Source organism: Magnolia sinica, chromosome 1 (assembly GCF_029962835.1).
Source record: "Magnolia sinica isolate HGM2019 chromosome 1, MsV1, whole genome shotgun sequence".
NCBI classification, from domain to species: Eukaryota; Viridiplantae; Streptophyta; class Magnoliopsida; order Magnoliales; family Magnoliaceae; genus Magnolia; species Magnolia sinica.
The window spans coordinates 30,745,973-30,767,001 of record NC_080573.1 but is presented as its reverse complement, the minus strand read 5'-3'; the positions used below and the strand labels follow the sequence as shown (position 1 = coordinate 30,767,001).

Below are 21,029 nucleotides of genomic sequence, written 5' to 3'. Positions count from 1 at the left end.
TTTGCTAGTCCTAAGCAAAATAAGCAAAGAAAAATAAAAATAAAAATAAAAATTAATTCTAGAAACTAAATTAAAATGAAAATAAAATTCTAATACACCGCTTTCACAGGTAATCTCGGTTGCATTTAGCATATGCAACAAGCCTTTAAACCTCTAGGTTTCCCCTAGTGGATGAGTTATAGTCTTGTGAGGGTTTTCAGAAATGTTACCCACAAACATTGAAAACATGAAAAATAGTTCAACACTCAGAAATTCATACAATTATGCCTCCATTCATCATATGAATTCCAAAACAAAACAATATTTACCTTAAGTCTAAAGTTTGTTAGAATCTCAATTTTCTAATCCATTACATCCTTGAGTTCAGAGACCTAATTAAAATTTAGAATAGTTATGATTCAATATCCTTAGGTGCTCCATAACACTAGTCTAACTTTGAGAAATATGCATGTTCCCTATCATAACTCCTTTTAATCATCCCAAGAATATGAAATCTCTAGTTATCTCATTTTCTTCATGACATTTTGTCACACCCCAGACTCGGTAACTGGACTCACAAGGAACCCGATGGCCGGTTCTGGCCGCAACAGCCTCCGTAGTACCCCATTCCCGGCTCTTAAGGTAGGTTCCGATCCTGGAATCCTACAAGGAGGATTTTCATAATAGTATGATCACTTCCAATGCGAGCATACCTAAGATCACAGTAAGTACATCTGAGAATAACAAAGGCACACATCACAAAACTCACTAAAAATTTGAACTTTTACAATCATCCAAAAGGTCCAAAAGGACATACATGAGAATAAAAGGAAAAGAGAGAGAAATCAGCAACACTAGAGTCCTCACTGCTCAACTCTAACCCACGCTCTGCTGCTACGGTGCCTACCTAGAGTCTCCTACACCCATCAATCGTGCATAAGCTTATAAAAGCTTAGAGGGTGGTGTAAGTGTGTAACAATAGTGCACAGAAGAATAGTAGGAGGTATAAGGAGAGAAGCATGATCAATGAACATATCACTAGTCTTACCAAGGCTTACCATGAATGCGATGCAATAAGTAATGGGTGCCATACCAAGGCAATGTATAAAGGGGGGCTTGTACAGCCAATGCTAATGCGATGCAAGTAATGTTAGTGCTCATATCCAAACCATAAGTCAAGTACATTTTCAATCATAAGGAAATCACCGGGGTCCATTACACTGCTGAATGACTGCAGCTCTGCAGACCCCGCACAGTCAAACGAGCGTAAGAGACCTCACTACCCGCCTGTGGACAACCAATCACCAACAAGGCCTGAAGGTAGCGGACCCATTTACGAGCTGGTCAGACTCAGCCTAGCAATGCCTCCTCACACCAGGCAGGTAAGGCCACACCCCTATCCAACCGACTACACGACAGTGGGAGTCGCGGCCTAACGGTATAAGGCCCTCGTGCGCTCATGTATTCCACCCGGTCACGGCGTTGGAGCAGATCCTTGGTACCATGAAAGTTTTAAAAATTTCACCCATGGGCATCCTATGCACCCGGTATGCTTAACTAATATTTTCGGTGTCCAGACATACGACCATCCACAAATACCCCTATGGAGGTAAGGCCCTGATGAAGTAAGAGCGGATATCCACAAGCTATGCAATGCCAGATGCATGAATCACACAATCACCCATGCATCAATTCTAAGCATCCATCTCTTGGGAAGATAACAACATGTCCTACACAATGACACAGTCATGGCCAATCATACCTCAACCAAGCATGCATATGATGCGTATGGGAGTGGCCTATGAAGATGAATAGGGGTGCCGATGAGGTGAAGATGAACTCTCTACCTAACTATGAAGGGTCTAGGTACTTAACCAATTCCTCATAAGGAATACAACCTCTAGTGGGGGCCCATAGACCTGGGGTAGCCCACGAGACTAAGGACCTAGACTAAGGACCACGAGACTAATGGTATAGGCCTAAATAGATGAAATGGGCCTAGTAAGGGTCTATGGTGGGCCTTTAACCACCTATAGAAGCCCATGGGCCTACCTTAGAGCCACCAATGTAGACATCCAACCATAATTGGTCCCCAAGAGTTAGCCCATCTCTAATTGATCATGGATCAAGGCCCAAGGCCCACGCAACATCAGAAATAAGAAACGGGCAGCCATAATCATATCACAAATACTCATGTTGGGCTTCAGAAAGGCGGCCCAAGGCCTATCTACAACATGGGTCCAAGGGAAACACACATAGCCCAACCCATATATACCGCTATGGGCCCATAGGGGAAAGGTTAGGGCCTAACATAAAGGCCACTAATCCCATATATTGTAGTGGCCTAGTGGGCAGCCCATTGCTCAAACCACATGGGCAAATGTCATGCTCTAAGTCAAGTAAGTTGGGCCTACAACCCGGCCCAAGTATTAAAGTTGATTTGGTGGGCAACCAAGGGCCCATCTACTTGTGTAATCTGGCCCACTAACCCAACACAATAGTATGGTAAAAATGGCCCAAGAGTTCAATGGGCCTATCTGGAAAGTTCTAGCCCAATTGGGCCTAAAGAGTTCAACAACCAACTACATTCATGGACCCGATTAAATTCAACTGTGGTGGGCCTCAAAAGTGCATTTATCAAGCCCAACATTTAAGGAACCAAAGGTATAAATTATTCTCTCTAAGATCTTCACAATGTGGTGGGCCCCACTCCTCAAAATTTCAGCCCAAAGGCCAATCATAATTATAACAAGTTGCTGGATTTTTTAACCCAATAGGTTTATGCGCTTATTGGAGTCTAGTAATTGTTTCATTTGATTAGAACATCAGCCCAAGTGGTCCAACTATCAAGTCAGAGGGCCCCACCACATAGGGTTACATCATACTACAGAAGGGAGTAGGTGGGCCACACTGCTAGACCAAAGTCCAGCAGGTAGCCCACAAGGGGCGTCCCATATGGGCCTGGCTATTTGGCCTAAACTGACCCAAATTTACAGGCCGCACCAAAGTCAGCTCGATTGTCCGTTGGGTCTAAAATTTTGCAGAGTGACACTTATATAGGTGGGTCACACCCTCACAAAATTTCAAAATTTTTAAACACTTAAAAATATTTTAATTTATTTAAATAAAATAGACTGTCCAAAAAATCAGACTGATCTGGACACCATATTGTAATGGGCCGGTCCAGCCACCACCATGGTATGTACAAGTGTCCATTGGCCCCAAAATTTTGTAGGTGGGTCTTACCATGAGTGAACCACCTCTCTGCAAAATTTTATGATTTTTGGATACTCATAAATATTTTAATTAAATTAGGAATTTCAATCTGTCCAGGAAGAGATGTTGCTGTCCATGCATTGTTTACCCAATAAGGTGGGCCCAACCTTCATCCAAGAGGGGGAAAATGGAGGTTTAGTATTTTATTTATAAAATAAAGTAAGGTGTGGTCCATAAAAGTAGCCCATCCCTTAGAGAAACCAAGCTGAAGTGTATGTTTTCCCTCCATACATGTGGGTTGGACAACCCAACAAAGTGGACCACCCACTCCTATGGGCCTCCTTTTTGGGTACCATTTCATGGGCCATCTGAGGTATGAACCATCACACCTCACGGTGGGGTCCAGACCTTCTCATTACACCCCATAAGTATAAAGAAAATAATGGCAATCATGATCCAAAAATCCATGCCAAAGATTGAACATGACAGTCCATGCAATAGTCCAGGTTTTTGGACAACAATACATGGCTGGACACATCAGCCTATATCTCAATAATCTCAATCATAAAAAGGGTGTGTGGCCTTCCTTAGTGGGCCCCACATAAGTCCAGATCACATACTAGGACTAGGACACTTGCATGCATTGATTAAGGTGTCCAATGATCATGGAGTTAGGTGGTAAGAGCATCCCACCTTGCTGGATTTTTATTTTTATTTATTTTGGGACATCCAAGGCCCACTATAAATGGGCCACACACACATTATAATCCATACGTCAGAGAAAAGAGAAGAAAGAAAGAGAGTAATCCGGCCATGGGGGTAGGGCCCCGCCACTAGTGGGCCCTCCCAAGAGTGAATCATACCCATACAACTACATTGATTGTACATGCAATATAAAATCACTATATGCATGATCTATAATTGCTATGGATGGTTGGGATGCCATCCCAACATGATCCTTAGGGTCTAGATGACCTTAAGATGGAGTGGATCATTAAATACATCATGATGGCATCCATGGAGAATGACCCCATCATGCACTACCAAAAAAACGGGCAAAGCCGACGGACTTTGGGGGGTTTTAGCTACGGCTAATATCCGTCGGTATCACCGACGGATTTTAGCCGTCGGTGAAAATCGATAATCCGTCGAGGAAACTTCAATTTTGGATGGTGGACGTCCAACCGTCTACCGTTTTCCCATTTTGTGGTCGCCGTGAGACTTTTTTAATTCTCATTTTTGGTGGCGTAGCCCAAAATGATGTTGTGAAATATATGGACGGCGTGGATGAAGTATATCCATCATGGTGGGGCCCATAGATCCCTCCCCTTTCCAAAGGTATGTTTACCGTTTTTTGCTTTCTGTAAAAACTGTGAGTTTTAAGCAGAATTTAAAATAGTGGTGATTCCTTTATAAAAATAATGGTAATTATATAGAGTTATCCAGACCATTCAAATAATCCGTTTGGTTGTAAGTGATTAATATTTATAATTTGTTATGTAATATAATTTTAGGCATGCAGAAAATGGTCCCTCTTGCATGTACGACTATTAATAGGCGTTTTGTTATAAACAGTGGTAGACGCACAGAATATCGGATTTGAACTATTTATCCGATTTAGAAGAGGAATTCCGAAATAACGAGCGCTCATCTGCTCTTTCGCCATTTTCATCGAGCGGGTCCCTCTCAGAGCTCTCTTTTTTCCCATTTCATCGAGCGGGTCCCTCTCAGAGCTCTCTTTTTGCCATTTTCATCGAGCTTTCATTGAGCGGGTCCCTCTCAGAGCTCTCTTTTTGCCATTTTCATCGAGCGGGTCCCTCTCAGAGGTCTCTTTTTGCCATTTTCATCAAGCGGGTCCCTCTTAGAGCTGCTTGCGTTTCTATCTTCTAAATGTGATCCGAATCTCAGCAATGGAAGCGTTAGATCAAAGATTGAAGATCTAAACTGGGATCCATGCGGGAGTTGCTGGGAGATTCACGGACTGATGCGATTCCCCGGTAGGTTTTTGCTTTTCACCCATGGACTTCTTTGATAGGTTTCTAATTTCATCAGGAAGTGGGCTTCCTGACATGGAGGGCTTGTGTTTGAGCTTGTTGGCTGTATTTCTAGCTTAGTGTAGTCTTTTCTCTTTTCAGTTGCTTTTGTTTTTTGTTTTTTGTTGCCTTTTGGCTGTTGTCTAATAAAATCGTCACCTTTCAAAAAAAGAAAAAAACTGTCATGTGGGCCAGAATGTTAGAAAGTAGCAGACAGCGTAGAAAAACTTGCCAAGTTTTTTTTTTCCCTGTGACTTTCCATTTGTTTCATAAACTGTGGCCCACATGATCAATTTAGTAGCCTTGAATTTGGGTGAGGGCATCATATCTTGTGGGATCCACCTGATGGTCGACTTGAAATTGGGTGGTGCACATATACATCGAAAACAGGCTGTTAGTTGGCCCCTTTTAACCGTCCACTGTCTTGTACACATGCTGCTTGATGATCAGCAGGCAAAAATATGAGCTACTAAACATTCATCATGGGGCCGGCATGATGAATAGCGTGGAACTACATGTAGGTGCTGTTGTAGGCATGGGTGGGATAGTTATGCATATGCCAATCTGCGGCTAGGAATATTTATCCTCAATGACCTGACTTGAGAAACCTGACTGATGTGTTGGTGTTATTTTATTTTGGTTTGCAGGTGAATCTTGCCTTCTGCTAAACTGGTGAACCCTGAACTAGTGGCACGGTCAGAACCAGTTGCTGAGTTGCTTGATTTGGATCTGAAAGAGTAAGTGACTTCACTTGTGCTCCTGGATAGTGTTGCTAGACTTTTGGTGCCATGTACAAAGCAATTTAAATTGCTAAAACCTTCAGAATCTCTCTCAACTTGTTTACCCAGAGGCCAGAGCTTCTATGTGAATAACCAAAACTCTGTGACCTCACCTTTTTGCACCATTGTTTACTTTACTTTTGATTTGATGGAACATGGGCTTTTCCATCTTTGGGAAATTGGGTCTCTCTGTAGATGTGGTTGCAACTAGTGAAGTCAGTATTTTGTTGGCATTGGATCCCTCAAAGAATTTGCACAAAGAATCAATTCAGTAGCAGGCAAGCATAGGAGCTTAAGATCGTGACATTTCATTGAGCTGGTTACGTTCTGTCATCACTTATTGCTGTGTCCAGCATTTGGTATATTTGCATTCTGTGAATAGATTCCGGCGCCGATGCTGTAATTCACTAGTATGCAGCCAAGTTTGCTATCATTAGCTAAATATAGCTGTGAGGTTTGTTAAATGAGGAAAATATGCAGGCCTCACCATGGATGGCCCATGGGATAAAAATCCGTACAGATTGGGAGATCCTAGAACTATGTTATTTGGCCCTTTTTGTGGTTGAATGTGAAGGATAGTAGTAATTCTTTCTTGACTGCCTATTTGTTGGCAACTACTACAAGGGTTGGGATTTCTCCAATCTGGGAGATTTGCTGAATGGGACATCCATAGTGCAGCCCCTGATTTCGACTATTGGGATCAATGAACTAGGGACCACATTTTAGCACTCTTACAATCTGAAAACTTGAAACAGTTTTGCAACACTCAGCCTGCCACTTCAGAAATGTTGTAATCTTAATGTTGTTTCAACCATGTGTCTTTTCCTTTGGGATTAGATTGCTACAGTATGAGGATGTATTAGATGTTAAACGCCGAATACGGAATTAGTTATTCAACCTTTAATCACCACACACATGGTAGGCATATAAAAGATTCTGAATCTTGACTGTTCATCTTTTTTAGAATATGTGTAAATTTATTTTTATTTTTATTTTTTTGAGTAGGCAACAACATAGCCATTAGCCAGAGCATGGCATTTGTGTAGGAAGGTGGACAACCATGGAAAAGAAAATGATTTCCCCTGATATGACAGTTTCCCTGTTTGGGAAACCAAAAAAGGGGGGGTCATCACTGTTGTTTCCTAGATTTTCTTTTTTTAAAAAAATGAGTAAAATTCCACACACAAGCGAAAAAAGAAAAAAAGAAACCATTAAATGTAGATTTTCAAATGTCATATTGACTTAGGGAAACATCAAGGAAACATGGAAAAAATGGTGGAATTTTTCAATGATAGTTTAGGAGATGCTAACATACACATTTGCATATTTAAGAGTCGAATAATAGCAAAAAATAAGTAAATTTGTATATTTAGGGATCAAATGATAAATTTCCCTTTAATGGGGGGAGTAAAAGCATGCGTCTTTGATTCGAGGAAACATTGGGGAAACATGGGAAAATTGGCGGATCCATCCATACATCCAACAATGCATGCACATGCATAGATACAAACACACATTCATGATCAATCCATCCATCCATACAATCATTCATGCATGCATGCATGCATACAATGACACATACATATGTATACACATGCATGATCCATTCATCCATGCATACACACATACACACATCTATACACATGCATGATCCATTCTTTTCTATGGTTAGCATGAATTTTATTTAAAGAAAAAGAAGAAAAATATCATACAACATCCATCAAGTAAATGGAGAAGAATGCCTAGATGAACATAGTTGAGATGCACCTTATTTTGCTACCCTATTTGCCTGATCATTAGCCTCCCAGGGAATGAGGTTAAATTTGGTGCTTACCTAAGCTAACAATTCTCTAATCTGCTTTGGCTGTTCTTCTTTTTTCTTTCATGCCAAGGAAATTGCACTCCTTGAATCACCTTCTACAATCAGTTGATGGTTCTCAATCAAGTAAATGGAGAAGAATGCCTAGATGAACATAGTTGAGATGCACCTTATTTTGCTACCCTATTTGCCTGATCATTAGCCTCCCAGGGAATGAGGTTAAATTTGGTGCTTACCTAAGCTAACAATTCTCTAATCTGCTTTGGCTGTTCTTCTTTTTTCTTTCATGCCAAGGAAATTGCACTCCTTGAATCACCTTCTACAATCAGTTGATGGTTCTCAATCATTCTCCTGATGTGTTTAACGAATTATCCTTTCTCTTCAACATATTAGTAGAGTTTGACTCTTTTCTTGGCAAAAAAAAATTCTGCTAACAAAACTTCTAGAAATATAATTTTCCAGTGTTAAAGAAAGGGCAACTTGGACGACCAAGCCGCTATTTTTTCTTTGGGTTCAAATAAGAACCCATATTGAGTTACAAAAAGGAAAAAAGGTAAATCAAGAAAGGAAAATGCAAATATGGTACACAAAAACCTTTAGGGGTTATAATTATTCTTCGACATCATGGTTTTGTTTGATACTTGGAAATTGTAACAAGGTTTTCCTAATATCTGTTCACATGTTAACACAGACAGCTCTCCTTTTTTCTGGTATATGGTACACATGTATTTGATTATTTCCATTTAACATTCGTCAATAATAAGACTTGGATGATTTGTTAAGTGGACAATTTGAGTTGATCTTTTAACATTTCCATACAAAACAACCAAACAATGGAATTAGTATTGGAAACTGTTAAATGTAAATTTTCACTTGTTATATAATTTGAGTTGACCTTTTGACACTTTCATAGAAAACAACCAAACAATGAAATTATTGATAGATTTTGCAATTTTCTATTTCTTGAAGATTTCATAGGGGTTTTCAACATCCATATTTTGAATTCTCTCTACCCAAACAGGTTTGGATAAACCAGTTTTCCCCAGTTGGTATTTAAAATTTTACTTCCTTTTGGAAGGCTGACTTGGGTCCCTTGGGGTCTTTTCCACGGTAGAGGTTTTCAAATCATTGTACCAACAACATGTGATCTTATAAAAGGCTAGTTTGCCCTTTCTATTTTCCTTCATTAAAGTCCATGTGCATTGGTTGAAACTAAAAGGGAAATGCTTTGCTAGAGGGATTCATCCAAACTTTCTCACTGGGTAGGATGGTAAAAGGGAAAAATATCAATGGACCTCATTTAAATGCATGGTTCTTAAATCATAGAGGGACTTTTTGGCATCAAATCTTATTTCAATCATGACATGTACATTTATATTACCGAAAAACAAGTTCATTCAAGAAATTCATGCTAAGGGAGAGAACCCTTCCTCCAAGAGTATTACATCCTATTTTTGTTTGAGGCCTTTTGTTTTAAGGTGTCTAAGATGTAGTGGTTTTCTTATTTCTTATTTCTTTTTTATTTTTTATTTTTTACAGGGGTTGTCGGCTGGATTGCTTAGGCAAGCTACATACACAATAGCACGACTTGGGTCATTTAGGTGAAGCTCTTACACATGAAGTACAAATATGTTAGATTGTGTATGGTGTTTTTGAGATAAATATGTTTTCTTGGTGCTAACTTCTTTAAAAAAAAGAAATCATCCCTAATTCTTTTCTTTTTAGTGTAGTGGTCAACTTATTTCAAAGATTAATGATGCATTTTGACAACGTAATGGATTCTGTGGTGCATTAAATGCTTCCATAGAATGCTAAATGCCATTTTAATCAAATCAACCATATATCTGTGATGTTTTGATATAGCTTGAATTGAAAGATGGTGCTTGTTTTGTTTCAGGAATATAATCTTATTTGTTAGACGTTCACTTCTCTTGCTGCAGATAAGAACTTGCTTCATCAGGTATAATTTGTATTAATTCAACTTATAACTCCTCAGAACCCGCTCTGCTGTAAGATATTACAGTGTATGACGGTTCCCAGTAGGTTAAGTTGTAAGTTGTTACATAAAGTTGGTTGGATATCTTTTATTTTTATAAATGTTGTCAATAGTTAGTTGGATGATGAATTAGGTGTATAAATGTGTGCTTACCTACTGTCTTGCTTAATTTATATTTATATTTCTTCATTTATATTCTTTTGTATTAATTCAACTTGTAACTCCTCAGAACCCGCTCTGCCGTAAGATATTACGGTGCATGACGGTTCCCAGTAGGTTAAGTTGCAAGTTGTTACATAAGGTTGGTTGAATATCTTTTATTTTTATAAATGTTGTCAATAGTTAGTTGGATGATGAATTAGGTGTATAAATGTGTGCCTACCTACAGGTGATATCCAATGGACTCTAGGGAGTGGATTACTCTACATTACCCGGACCCACAATTTATAGATGGTATGATGAGCTTTGTGAAGTTCGTAAAAGAACATCTTCCTGGTAGAGAAACAATTCATTGTCCATGTACCAGATGTAGATGTTTACGTTTACCTTGCACAATCGATGATGTGGTGATAGATCTGATTAAATATGGATTTAATCCAACATATAGGGTGTGGAACATGCACGGTGAGCCTGAATCACCCAAGTGTACCGAACGCACTTCTCACCAATATCATAGTGTGGCAGACATAAATAACATTGTCAATGCGGTTGTTGAAGACCTCGGTTGTAATAACCTTGACCAAGTTATTCAAGATGAACCCAATGTAGCCCTCGAAGCTGAAGACATTGTCGGAGATGCTTCAACCAATGAGTTTGAAGCAAATGTACGAGATGCGATGACTGAGCTCTATCCTGGTTGTCACAATTTCACTGTGCTAACTTTCATTGTACAACTTTTTAAATTAAAGGTGAACCATGGATGGAGTGAACAAAACTTTACGGCTCTTCTTCAACTACTCCAGAATGTCTTGCCATCCGGTAATAAGACCCCAACTAATACCTACCAAGCGAAGAAGATCATTACAAAGTTGGGTCTTGATTACCAGAAGATTCATGCATGTCCAAATGATTGCATGTTATACTGGAGAGAGCATGAGACGAAGATTAGTTGTCCAAACTGTGGTACTTCTAGGTATAAGACCCATGTTAATTCCAAGTTGAAACGAGCTAAAGTACCTGCTAAGGTGCTAAGGTATTTTCCATTAACACTAAGGCTACAAAGAATGTACAGTGTGCCATGGGTGGCAAAGGAGATGACCTAGCACTCAACCGGAAAAATGCAGAGTGGAAAGATGGGGCATCCAGTGGACTCTAGCACATGGAAGTTTCTTGACAACAAGTATAAGGATTTTTCAGCAGAGTCTCGCAATATTCGATTGGGTCTAGCTACAGATGGGTTTAACCCCTTTGGCACTCTCAGTACGTCGTACAGTTCCTGGCCTGTTATGTGTGTGACGTATAACCTTCCACCAAAGTTATGTATGAAACCGCAGTTTACTATGCTCACTTTGCTCATTGAGGGACCACGACAGCCCGGGAAGGATATCGATGTTTATTTGGAGCCATTGATTGATGAGTTACAAGACTTGTGGCGGAAAGGGATCATGACATTTGACGCATACCATGGAAACATGTTCAACATGCGTGCCATCTTGTTGTGGACAATTCATGACTTTCCTGCATATGGTAATGTTTCTGGTTGTAGGACTAAGGGTAAGTATGGTTGTCCTGCATGTGGTCCCCACACAGATTCCTTACGATTACACCATGGAAAGAAACACGTTTATATGGGTCACAGACGGTGGTTGCCTCTAAACGATAAAGCCAGAAAAGATACAAGTGCAGGAACCTTCAATAAGAAGGGGGAGTTGCGACCACAACCGATTCGTCTGACTGGGGTTGAGGTGGAAAGCATCGTTTCGAAACTAAATGTGCAGTGGGGCAAGATCGGAAAGAGGAAACAAAGTGGTACAGGAGGACGGGAACAAAATGATGATGCAGAATCAACATGCTTCTTAAAGCGATCCATATTATACGATCTGGAGTACTGGAAGGATATTCCCGTACGCCATAACCTTGATGTTATGCACATTGAGAAGAATGTATGTGAAATCCTTATTGCACTAATGTTGAACACAACGGGCAAAACCAAGGATGACGCTAACGCACGCAGAGACTTGAAGCGGCTAGGAATTAAGAAGCGTTTATGGTTAGAAAATACTGATGGCAAAGTGATTCAAAAACGAGGTCCTTTCTTCCTTCGAAAAGAAGAAAAAAACATTTCATCCAGACTTTACGTGAGCTTCGTGTTCCGGTTGGTTTTAGTGGGAATTGGAAGAACATCGTAAAGGAAGATAGGGTTGATTTAAAGGGAATGAAGTCTCATGATTACCACGTATTGATGCAACATCTGCTTCCAATTTTGATCCAACATGCATTCAAGGATAATAAGCCTATGCGCACTATAATTAGAAGCTTCAGTACATTTTTCAATGCCCTATGCTCGCGAATCATAGATATTGAAATGTTAATGGCTCTCGAGAAGGGCATGGCTAGGACTTTATGTGAGCTCGAGATTACATGTCCTCCTTCAATTTTTGTTGTGATGATGCATCTGCCTATCCACTTGGCTTACGAGGCTCGCGTATGTGGTCCTGTTTACTATCGATGGATGTATCCATTCGAAAGGTATAATATGATTTTAATATGAATAAACTGATCCAACATCTGCAATTACATTTTCTAATGTGTTATTAACTCTTTTAGGTTCATGAAGACGTTTAAGGCGTACGTCCGCAATATGACACGACCTGAAGGTTGTATAGCAGAACGATACATTCAAGAGGAGACACTTATATACTGCAACCAGTATAGAGGGAAAAATAACACGAGCCTCTTGGAGAAATTGGAAAAGCGGTTAGACGGATCAATTTCATTCATGACGAAGTTACAAGATATTGTTGACGACTTCGATGTTGACGTGGTTGGCCCAGTTGGCCCTGGTCAAAGTGTCGTTTTAGAAGGTATTGAGTACGAACAGGCTCGCACCTGGGTACTGAAGAGTCATCCTAACTATGAGACATGGCAAGGGTACGAACTGGACTTAGCTTGTATGTATGTCTTTTTTTTTTTCTTTTTTTTTTTTTTAAATTTCAAATTTGATTCAACAACATTGTAACAACATTTATGAAAAAAATTGTCAATTTTGTAACAACCTTCTTAACTTGCAGGAGATATGCAAATTTCTTAAAGCAACGCAATATAGTTGTTGGGACTAGGACTAAGGTGGCGAGTGATGATGAGTTCATACCTTGGTTGAAGAAACAGCTAGACTTGAGTGAATCAAGTAATGAAGTCTTCAGAGATATAGTTAGGGGACCAAAGGCTTTTGCGATGCAGTACAATAAATATTGTATCAATGGTTTCCTCTTCGTCACCAAGGAATACGAAGAGAATAAAATGAACCAGAATAGCGGTGTTAGCACAGAGAGTATGACCACCTTCCGATCTAGTGCTAAGGATAAGAATCCAGTGGATGAATCTGTACCTTATTACGGAGTCCTCCGCAAAATCATCCAACTAGAGTACCGAGAAGGGTACAAGCCAGTTCTACTAAAGTGCGATTGGGTGAAGGTGACGCACCAAGGTGTTTCTTTCGATGCGGTAGGGAATTTGAGACTGGTGAATTTGTCTAATCTTCTCAGTTCAGACCAAGTGGGTGATGAGCCATTTATTCTTGCGGAGCATGCCGTGCAAGTTTTTTATTCTAGAGATCCAAAACATCCTAATTGGCATGTGGTCTTGGAGGTTCCAAGAAAGATTTTCGTTGAAGATGAGACAAGCATTTTATCAGAAACACGGGTTGTAACTGAGGCTGAAGTAGGACCTGATCTCATCGAAGTAGACATGGGTGGCGAGTTGTTATTCAATGACAGTGAAGATATTTGTGTGGTTGTTGAAAAGAAAAAGAAAAGAAAGAGAGCTGGGAAAAAATCCTGATTTGTTGGTTATATTATGCATGTAACGAAACGATTTTGATTTCTGCCCTTTTTGATTTTTCCATTATCATATTAATGTGATAGAAAAAATTTATGAATTAATTTACTTGTCTCTTTATTATACTTGGTACTTTGCTATTTGGATAGAAAATTTTATAGTAATTACGTTACAAATTAGATCTTAAAGATGGATCTAGAGGCAGAGCCGCTCGGGGATGCATCCTATAAAGATGCCAGGGGTAATAACATAGCTCTTGTTATCCGTTTAGATTTAACATTTCTTTTAAAATGATCTTTCACTTAGAGGCACTGTCATTGGGCGCAGAGTCGCTAGGGGATGCAGCCCCTGAAGATGCTAGAGGTAATAAGATAGCCTTTCGTAATTGTTTAGATTTAAAATTTCTTCTATATTGGTGATGATGAAACATGTGTGTAGCTATTTTTCTTTTTATGCCAGGGGTAATAACATAGCTCTCGTTAGCTGTTTAGATTTAACAATTCTTTTAAAATGATCTTTCACTCAGAGGCAGAGTCATTCGGCGCAGAGCCGCTAGGGGATGCAGCCCCTGCAGATGCAGACCCTGAAGATGCTAGAGGTAATAAGATAGCTTTCCTTAATTGTCTAGATTTAAAATATCTTTTATATTGGTGATGATGAAACATGTGTAGCTATTTTTCTTTTTATGCCAGGGGTAATAACATAGCTCTCGTTAGCTGTTTAGATTTAACATTTCTTTTAAAATGATCTTTCACTCAGAGGCAGAGTCATTCGGCGGAGAGCCGCTAGGGGATGCAGCCCCTGCAGTTGCAGACCCTGAAGATGCTAGAGGTAATAAGATAGCTTTCCTTAATTGTCTAGATTTAAAATATCTTTTATATTGGCAATGATGAAACATGTGTAGCTATTTTTCTTTTTATGCAGGCAGGTCTTCATCTTCATCGTCTAAGAAGAGAGGTCCTACCCGAGGTTCAGAATTACATGAGAGGACTTCAGTGAAAAGGGTCATTGGGATTAATGAATTTGGGCAACCGAATGCAGGGGATGCAAATCAGATCGCATTCAATTCAAGCATTGGTGTTCTCACCCGTGCACACATTCCGATCACCTACACAGACTTTCGGTTGGTGCCTCCACAATACATTCAGAGGGTCAGTGATATCCTGGCATGTAGTTATGAATTTCAGGATAACCAAGAAGCGTGGTCACCATACATTCGTGATCGCTGTAAGGCTGCTTGGAGAAATTTCAAGAACACTTTGCATGCAAAGTATATTAAGGACAAGGATCCTGCAGTTGTGAAATCTTATCCTGCCCCTATTGGTGTCCCTATTGAGGATTGGATGATCTTCGTGGATTATTGCAATACTGATAAATTCAAGGAATCAAGTGTAAGAAATGCATCCAATCGGGCCAAACAAGTTGGCCCTTCTACACTTGGTCGGCGTAGCATGGCTGCCACACGTCATGAGATGGTACATGTCCTAAACTAACAAAGTTCTACTTTATTTATGATGATTATTTCAATTTATTAGTTGTTTAATTCCATTATTTATGTGTTTTGGCATGGATGTTATGGGGAAAAGGCAATTGAGAGGAATCTTACTACTGATGCCGAGGTTGGTAGGGCTGAGGTGTACATCCGAGCCCATACAACAAAGGATAACAAAGTGCAGTTTCCAGAAACCTTTGTAAGTGCAACCCTTGTACATCCTTTCATTATCCATGTGAATTTTAAATGCTTCTTTCCCGCACTATAATTTTTCTTTTGGATGTTATCATAGGAAAAAATAAAATCGATTCAAAGTAGTAATCCCGCATCTCGGATGACCAGTGTAGATGATGCCCTTACACAGGTATATATGCATGTCCTTCAAATACTTGAGTTTATTTAGACTTATGCATTCTCTGATAAATCTAATTGCAATTCTGTTTACAGTCAATTGGGAGTGATAGTAGAGGGCGCATGCGGGGGATAGGTGGAAATGTAGTCAAGATTACATTGAAGAAGACAATGCCTATTGTACATAAGCTCGGTGTGGTGTCGCGGGAACGAGATAATTTGGTAGATAAATTAGATGAAATGCAGAAAATCCTAGGAGATCTCCACCAGAAGTTTCAATGCTTTGTAGATAAGCAAGGGGAACAAGGGGATGTGGCTCCACCGACAATTCCTCCATTTAAATCTAGTCATGCATCGTCGGTATGTATGCGTTTCTCTAATGCTAATTTAAGCTTATGATTATATGCACTTCCATTTAAAAATACTAACGACATGTTATATGTGTACATGTAGCCTGATTTGGTAAATCTTGGCAAGAGATGCGATCTCTGTGATTGGAAGAAACGGGTAATTGCTCGTGGTGAGGTGCATGCAGTGGATCCAAAAACCTGTGTCCATGGAGCAGAAATGGGCGATGGAAATTTTAGTGTTGTCCTGATGGAGATTATAGCTCCGCAATCAGAGCTATGGAAGGAAGATGGTTATCATGATACGCTTGGAGAGGTCGGTGTAGGAGGATTTGTCGTATGGCCCAAGCTATTTCTAACCATCTATCCATGATGTTTATGAATATTAGACATTACAATAACTAACACAATTAACTTTTATTTTTAAACTATACAGTAACATAGACAGATGCATGCATATTATGGAATCGAATGAATTTAACACTCACTTCAGATTACACCCACATATATTGAATGGAATGGATTTAACACCCACATTTATACATTGATATATTTGGTTGGCATTTCAATTTTCAGCCTCCATTTGAGGAATTGAAAGATTTGTAATAATTTTCACTTCTTTAAGTGTAATTTGCACTTGAGAGAGAGAGAGAGAGAGAGAGAGGTGTAGGGAATTTTCATCATCCATGGCAGCTGTTGCAGAGAATGCGCCACCAACAGGTGTACAGAAATTACACTTCAAACAGAGTATCATCTGCTGTAGTTACTTCAAGGGTAAATGGTTTTACTCTGGCTATCTTAAAATCATTTAAATAGCAAGATGCTGATGCTAGAGGTACTCTTATTTGCAGGATCTGGTTTTGAGTGTTGCAGGATCATCTGGTGAAGTTGCACTGGCTGGTTCTCACCCCAAAGGTACTATTACATTTTTTTGATGCCTCGATTGCTAAGTACACATTAGGGACTGATCTAGTTTCCGTTGTTGCAGGTTGGTGTAGGTGTCACTTCAGGGGGAGTTAACCAGATAAGTTTATATTTTTCTTTTTGGTTGCATTTGAGTGTCTAATTACCTGCTTGCCTTTTTTCTTTTCTTCTTTCTTTCTTTCTTTTAATTGTAATTCTCTTTAAATGTTTTAGATCAGTAAGGGACGTCCCTGTATTCAAGGAACGGTTTCAACATGACAATGAAGGTAAACTTAACTCTAAATATCACCTTTATAATCAGAATTTGTGCTCTTTATTGTCTGTTTCCTCTGGCCAACCTTAGTTTTGAATTTGGCAGCCAGGTGAACCTGAGGGGAGCACATGATAAATGTTTTGAAGGTCACTTACAGAATACGTGGGCCCTGAAGTGAGTCTTGGAGGTCAAGCTTAACTTACAAGCTTTTTTGTGGATCCTGTTTCCATTTCCTACGCCAAAGGCAAACGGGAAAGAAGTCTCCTTTTTTGTTTTCATATTAAATATTATGACTTCGCTTAGTTTAGTTGTTGTAGTTGATTCCTTAATATTGCAGTCAAATCTGACCAGTTACTTTGCTGATACAGGAGATTGATGTACTAACCAAACAACGGGTTGAAGAACTGAAGGAACAAGTGAAGAGCATGCTCTCTGATGTCAATGATTGTTTGCAAGAATTGAATTTAATCAATGAAATTCAACGTCTTGGGGTTGCCTATCACTTTGAAGCAGAGATTAAAGATGCATTACATAAGATGTATGATGCCCATATTAACGGCAATGATGTTAGCGATGATCTTCATGCCACTGCTCTTTGGTTTCGGCTCCTAAGGCAACAAGGGTGTAACGTGTCATCTAGTAAGTTTTTTTTGCCAACACTTAATTTCATCATTCTTAGAAATATTGTATACATACATGAGTTTATGTAGATATGTATATATGTGTATGCATTTACTCATTTCATTCTTCTCTGCGTGTACACATGTGTGCACAAATACCATTTTCATGTTTGTACAAATTTTGCTTGACTAGAAGTCCTGATTATGGAAGCTGATTGGCTGGTGTACCACACACCACCGACCTGGCTGGTGTGTTGACATTACCATGTTCTGTTGGTCGCATCACGAGCTCTGTATTATATCAAAACTGTCAGTCCATTTGGAGAGCTCATCATAACTCTTGAGTCTAAAAATAAGACAGATCCAAAAATCAAGTTGACCACACTGCAAAAAGAAGTGGATGATTGAACATCTGGCATTGAATCCCTTTTGGGTGTCACAGAAGTTTTGGATCAATATGATATTTATTTTTCCTCTTCTTCCTAGGTCTGTGTGACATTATGAATGTATTGAATGGAAAATAAATGCTAAGGTGGGTCCTATGAATGTTTTAATATATTATCCAATTATCAGGTGGACCACACCGAAAATAGCAGTGGGACAATGATTCTCACCGTAAAAACATTCATAAGGCCCACCATAGCATTTATTTTGGGATCATCATCTAAAATGATATCTCCAAATGATGAACAGTGTGGATATAATAAATACATCATTGTGGGGTCATGTAACTTTGATCTCATTTGAACCGTTTTTACACCTAGGGGCGTAAGAGGTCGTCTTTGAGCCACACGTACCCACACCTTTTAGCATAATGTTTTCCTTCAAACAAGACCAGTGTAATTTGCTTGAGAGTTTTCAACGGCGAGAGTTTAGTCCCCATTGTGTAGTCTGCTTGATCCTTGTATCTAGCTGATTTTTGTTTTTATATCCTAAAATGATGCTAAACAATGGATGGACAGTGTGGATAGGACGCATATATCATGGTGGCCACTCAAAGCTGCTTACTGTTCTAGTTGGAGATGCGCCCATCTGTTTTGTTAGCTCATTTTAGGACATGGGATAAAAAATGAGCAGAATCTAATATTCAAGTGGGCTGAAAAATGTGAGGATTGAACGTCTGCTGATGAAATATTCATGAGGCTGCAGAAGTTTTGAATTAGGGTAATATTTGTGTTCTCATTTCATCTCAATGGAATTGAGGTTATGAACTGTACGTATGGCATTTAAACATCACTGTCGACGAATCCTTACTCTTGCTCGAGGTAGTCTCTCGGGAGTTTGGTTTAAGATTACTTAATCACTTCAGCTTAAAAAGTAGAAACCAAGATAAGCAGTCATGTTTGAAACAAGAGTCATCACTCATGTAAATATGTATTTCTTTTAAGACAGTGATTTGATTTTACCGAAGACAATTGAGTTACATAGGTATTTAATGTATAAGTGGCTATAGGATGAAGGAATGGCAAAATCAGTGTCGGCTTTGAGCATAATCCTTGCCTATTCAGATAAGACATTTATATTGCATTTTGTGAATTGTCATCCCTTTCATGAGAAAAGAAAATGTATGAAATCCCTCCTCAAAAGAAAAAAAAAAAAAAAAACTGTATTCAATACCTTTAAAAGCCATGACCAATGAAATGTGATTCTTGAATCTTGATACTTTGAGTTAAAAAAATCAAGCTTTTCTAATTATTAGCTTCCTTTTTTGGTTGATCACATTTTGATGCAACTTGGTTATCAAGGCAATGATTAATCACATTTTGATGCAGTTTGGTTATCTGGAGCATAAATGTGAGCACGCATGGAATCAATTTCAAAATTCTTAATATCTTTTGTTTTGTTTTGTTTTGTTTTTTTTTTCATATTGGCCATCTCTAGACTATTTTTTTATATGTATAGTAACTCAGTTACTGAAAAATGTAGATCTTTAGCATTGATTAGATAAGTGCTTATATTTTGGTTTAGTGCAGCAAAGATCATGGCTTGTCTACTCACATCTTAAAGGAGGAAAAGATGCAGGAAAATCTAAAGCCGTTGTAGGGTTTTTACAGGTGAAATCTAAACAACAGGAGCAAACCTCAACTTCCTTTAAAATGTCTTATCATGTTCTTTAAATATTCTAAGTTGTCTTTTCAAGGGACTGAGGAGCATTTTAGATAATTTTCTGATAGTGGTCATGGACCCCACGGATGCTGTAATGATGGTTGAAATGAAAAACTGTCAACAGTCAGATGGTACAAACAGCTTCAACCAACCAGGGCTCAGGATCTGAACAAAATTGCATATACTGGGTCCCACCAACTGAACGGTTTGGATTTATTACTTGTAAATGCACAACGGCTGGGAGTGCATTCTGCCAGTGATTATATTAAATAACACCAGCTTTGGATCGTGTACGGAAGCTGATTGTGTGTAGGTTCTCTTGAACCAGGTCCCACAATCTTCTCCTGCGTGGGTTGGGAGGTCCGATTGAAGCAGGTCCCACCTCTCGTAGGGACGGGATTGCTGAGTGACCCAACCTGACTCTGTGGGACCCACTGATGTCTGTGTTTTATCCATGCCATTATTCGTTTTGCCAGCTCATTTTACGGCATGCATCGAAAAATGAGGCAGATCCAAAGCTCAAGCGGACCACACCCCAGAAACAGTGGGGATCGAATTCCTACCGTTGAAACATTCTTGTGGGCCACAAGTTTTGGATAAGCTTAATTGCCTGCTTTGTTTGTAATAGGGTGGTACATTGAAAGGATATACCCACCATCATTTGAAACTATTGAGAAGAACACACATGCGTTATATCTAAACTGTTCATTTATTTTGTAACCTCATTATATGGCATGGGCTTAAAAATGAGGCAGATCCAAAACTTATGTGGCCCCAAAGAAGTTTTCAATGGTAAGTATTCAATAGCCGTTGCTTTCTATAGTGGGGTCCACTTGAGCTTTAAATCTACCTGATTTTTTGGTCCATGCTCTAAAATGATCTCGAAAAATGGGTGGATGGTGTGGATAGCCCACACATCATGATGGGACCTACACAACTTGCTAACATTGAGTGAAATTGGCACGGGACCCAATACGATTCCATCTAACCTACTTCCTAGCTATTCCACTCTTCCCAAACATAGAGTGGAATTGGCACATGACCAGATGCAATTCCATCCCACCTAAGCCCGTGTAATCCAGCCGGACAAACAGGCCCCTAGGGTAGTAGAATGTTTC

General features: G+C 39.4%; 2 protein-coding genes across 2 annotated transcripts; both read left to right on the top strand.

Moving 5' to 3' along the window:
• The first annotated feature begins 11,099 nt into the window (after positions 1–11,099).
• Positions 11,100–13,821, top strand: LOC131245347 (uncharacterized). The gene is made up of 5 exons (XM_058244744.1): positions 11,100–11,476; positions 11,621–12,031; positions 12,148–12,510; positions 12,589–12,912; positions 13,053–13,821. Exons 1-5 carry the CDS (start codon positions 11,100–11,102, stop codon positions 13,819–13,821), a joined length of 2,244 nt encoding a protein of 747 aa, XP_058100727.1.
• Positions 13,822–14,007: 186 nt separating this feature from the next.
• On the top strand, positions 14,008–16,495 carry LOC131245343 (uncharacterized). The gene is made up of 9 exons (XM_058244733.1): positions 14,008–14,059; positions 14,125–14,181; positions 14,345–14,416; positions 14,578–14,649; positions 14,743–15,293; positions 15,405–15,509; positions 15,603–15,674; positions 15,758–16,021; positions 16,115–16,495. The coding sequence occupies exons 1-9, from the start codon at positions 14,008–14,010 to the stop codon at positions 16,379–16,381; spliced, it is 1,512 nt and encodes a 503-aa protein (XP_058100716.1). The 3' UTR covers positions 16,382–16,495.
• Positions 16,496–21,029: the final 4,534 nt, after the last annotated feature.

What these genes read in the sequence shown, in the direction of transcription:
- LOC131245347 (XM_058244744.1), top strand. Translation starts at nt 11,100, where the DNA reads ATGCAGAGTGGAAAGATGGGGCATCCAGTGGACTCTAGCACATGGAAG. An exon ending in TGGATGTATCCATTCGAAAG is followed by an intron (nt 12,511 to 12,588) that starts GTATAATATGAT and finishes TAACTCTTTTAG; the next exon opens with GTTCATGAAGACGTTTAAGG. An exon ending in AACTATGAGACATGGCAAGG is followed by an intron (nt 12,913 to 13,052) that starts GTACGAACTGGA and finishes CTTAACTTGCAG; the next exon opens with GAGATATGCAAATTTCTTAA.
- LOC131245343 (XM_058244733.1), top strand. Translation starts at nt 14,008, where the DNA reads ATGGATCTAGAGGCAGAGCCGCTCGGGGATGCATCCTATAAAGATGCC. An exon ending in AGACCCTGAAGATGCTAGAG is followed by an intron (nt 14,650 to 14,742) that starts GTAATAAGATAG and finishes CTTTTTATGCAG; the next exon opens with GCAGGTCTTCATCTTCATCG. An exon ending in TAGATGATGCCCTTACACAG is followed by an intron (nt 15,675 to 15,757) that starts GTATATATGCAT and finishes TTCTGTTTACAG; the next exon opens with TCAATTGGGAGTGATAGTAG.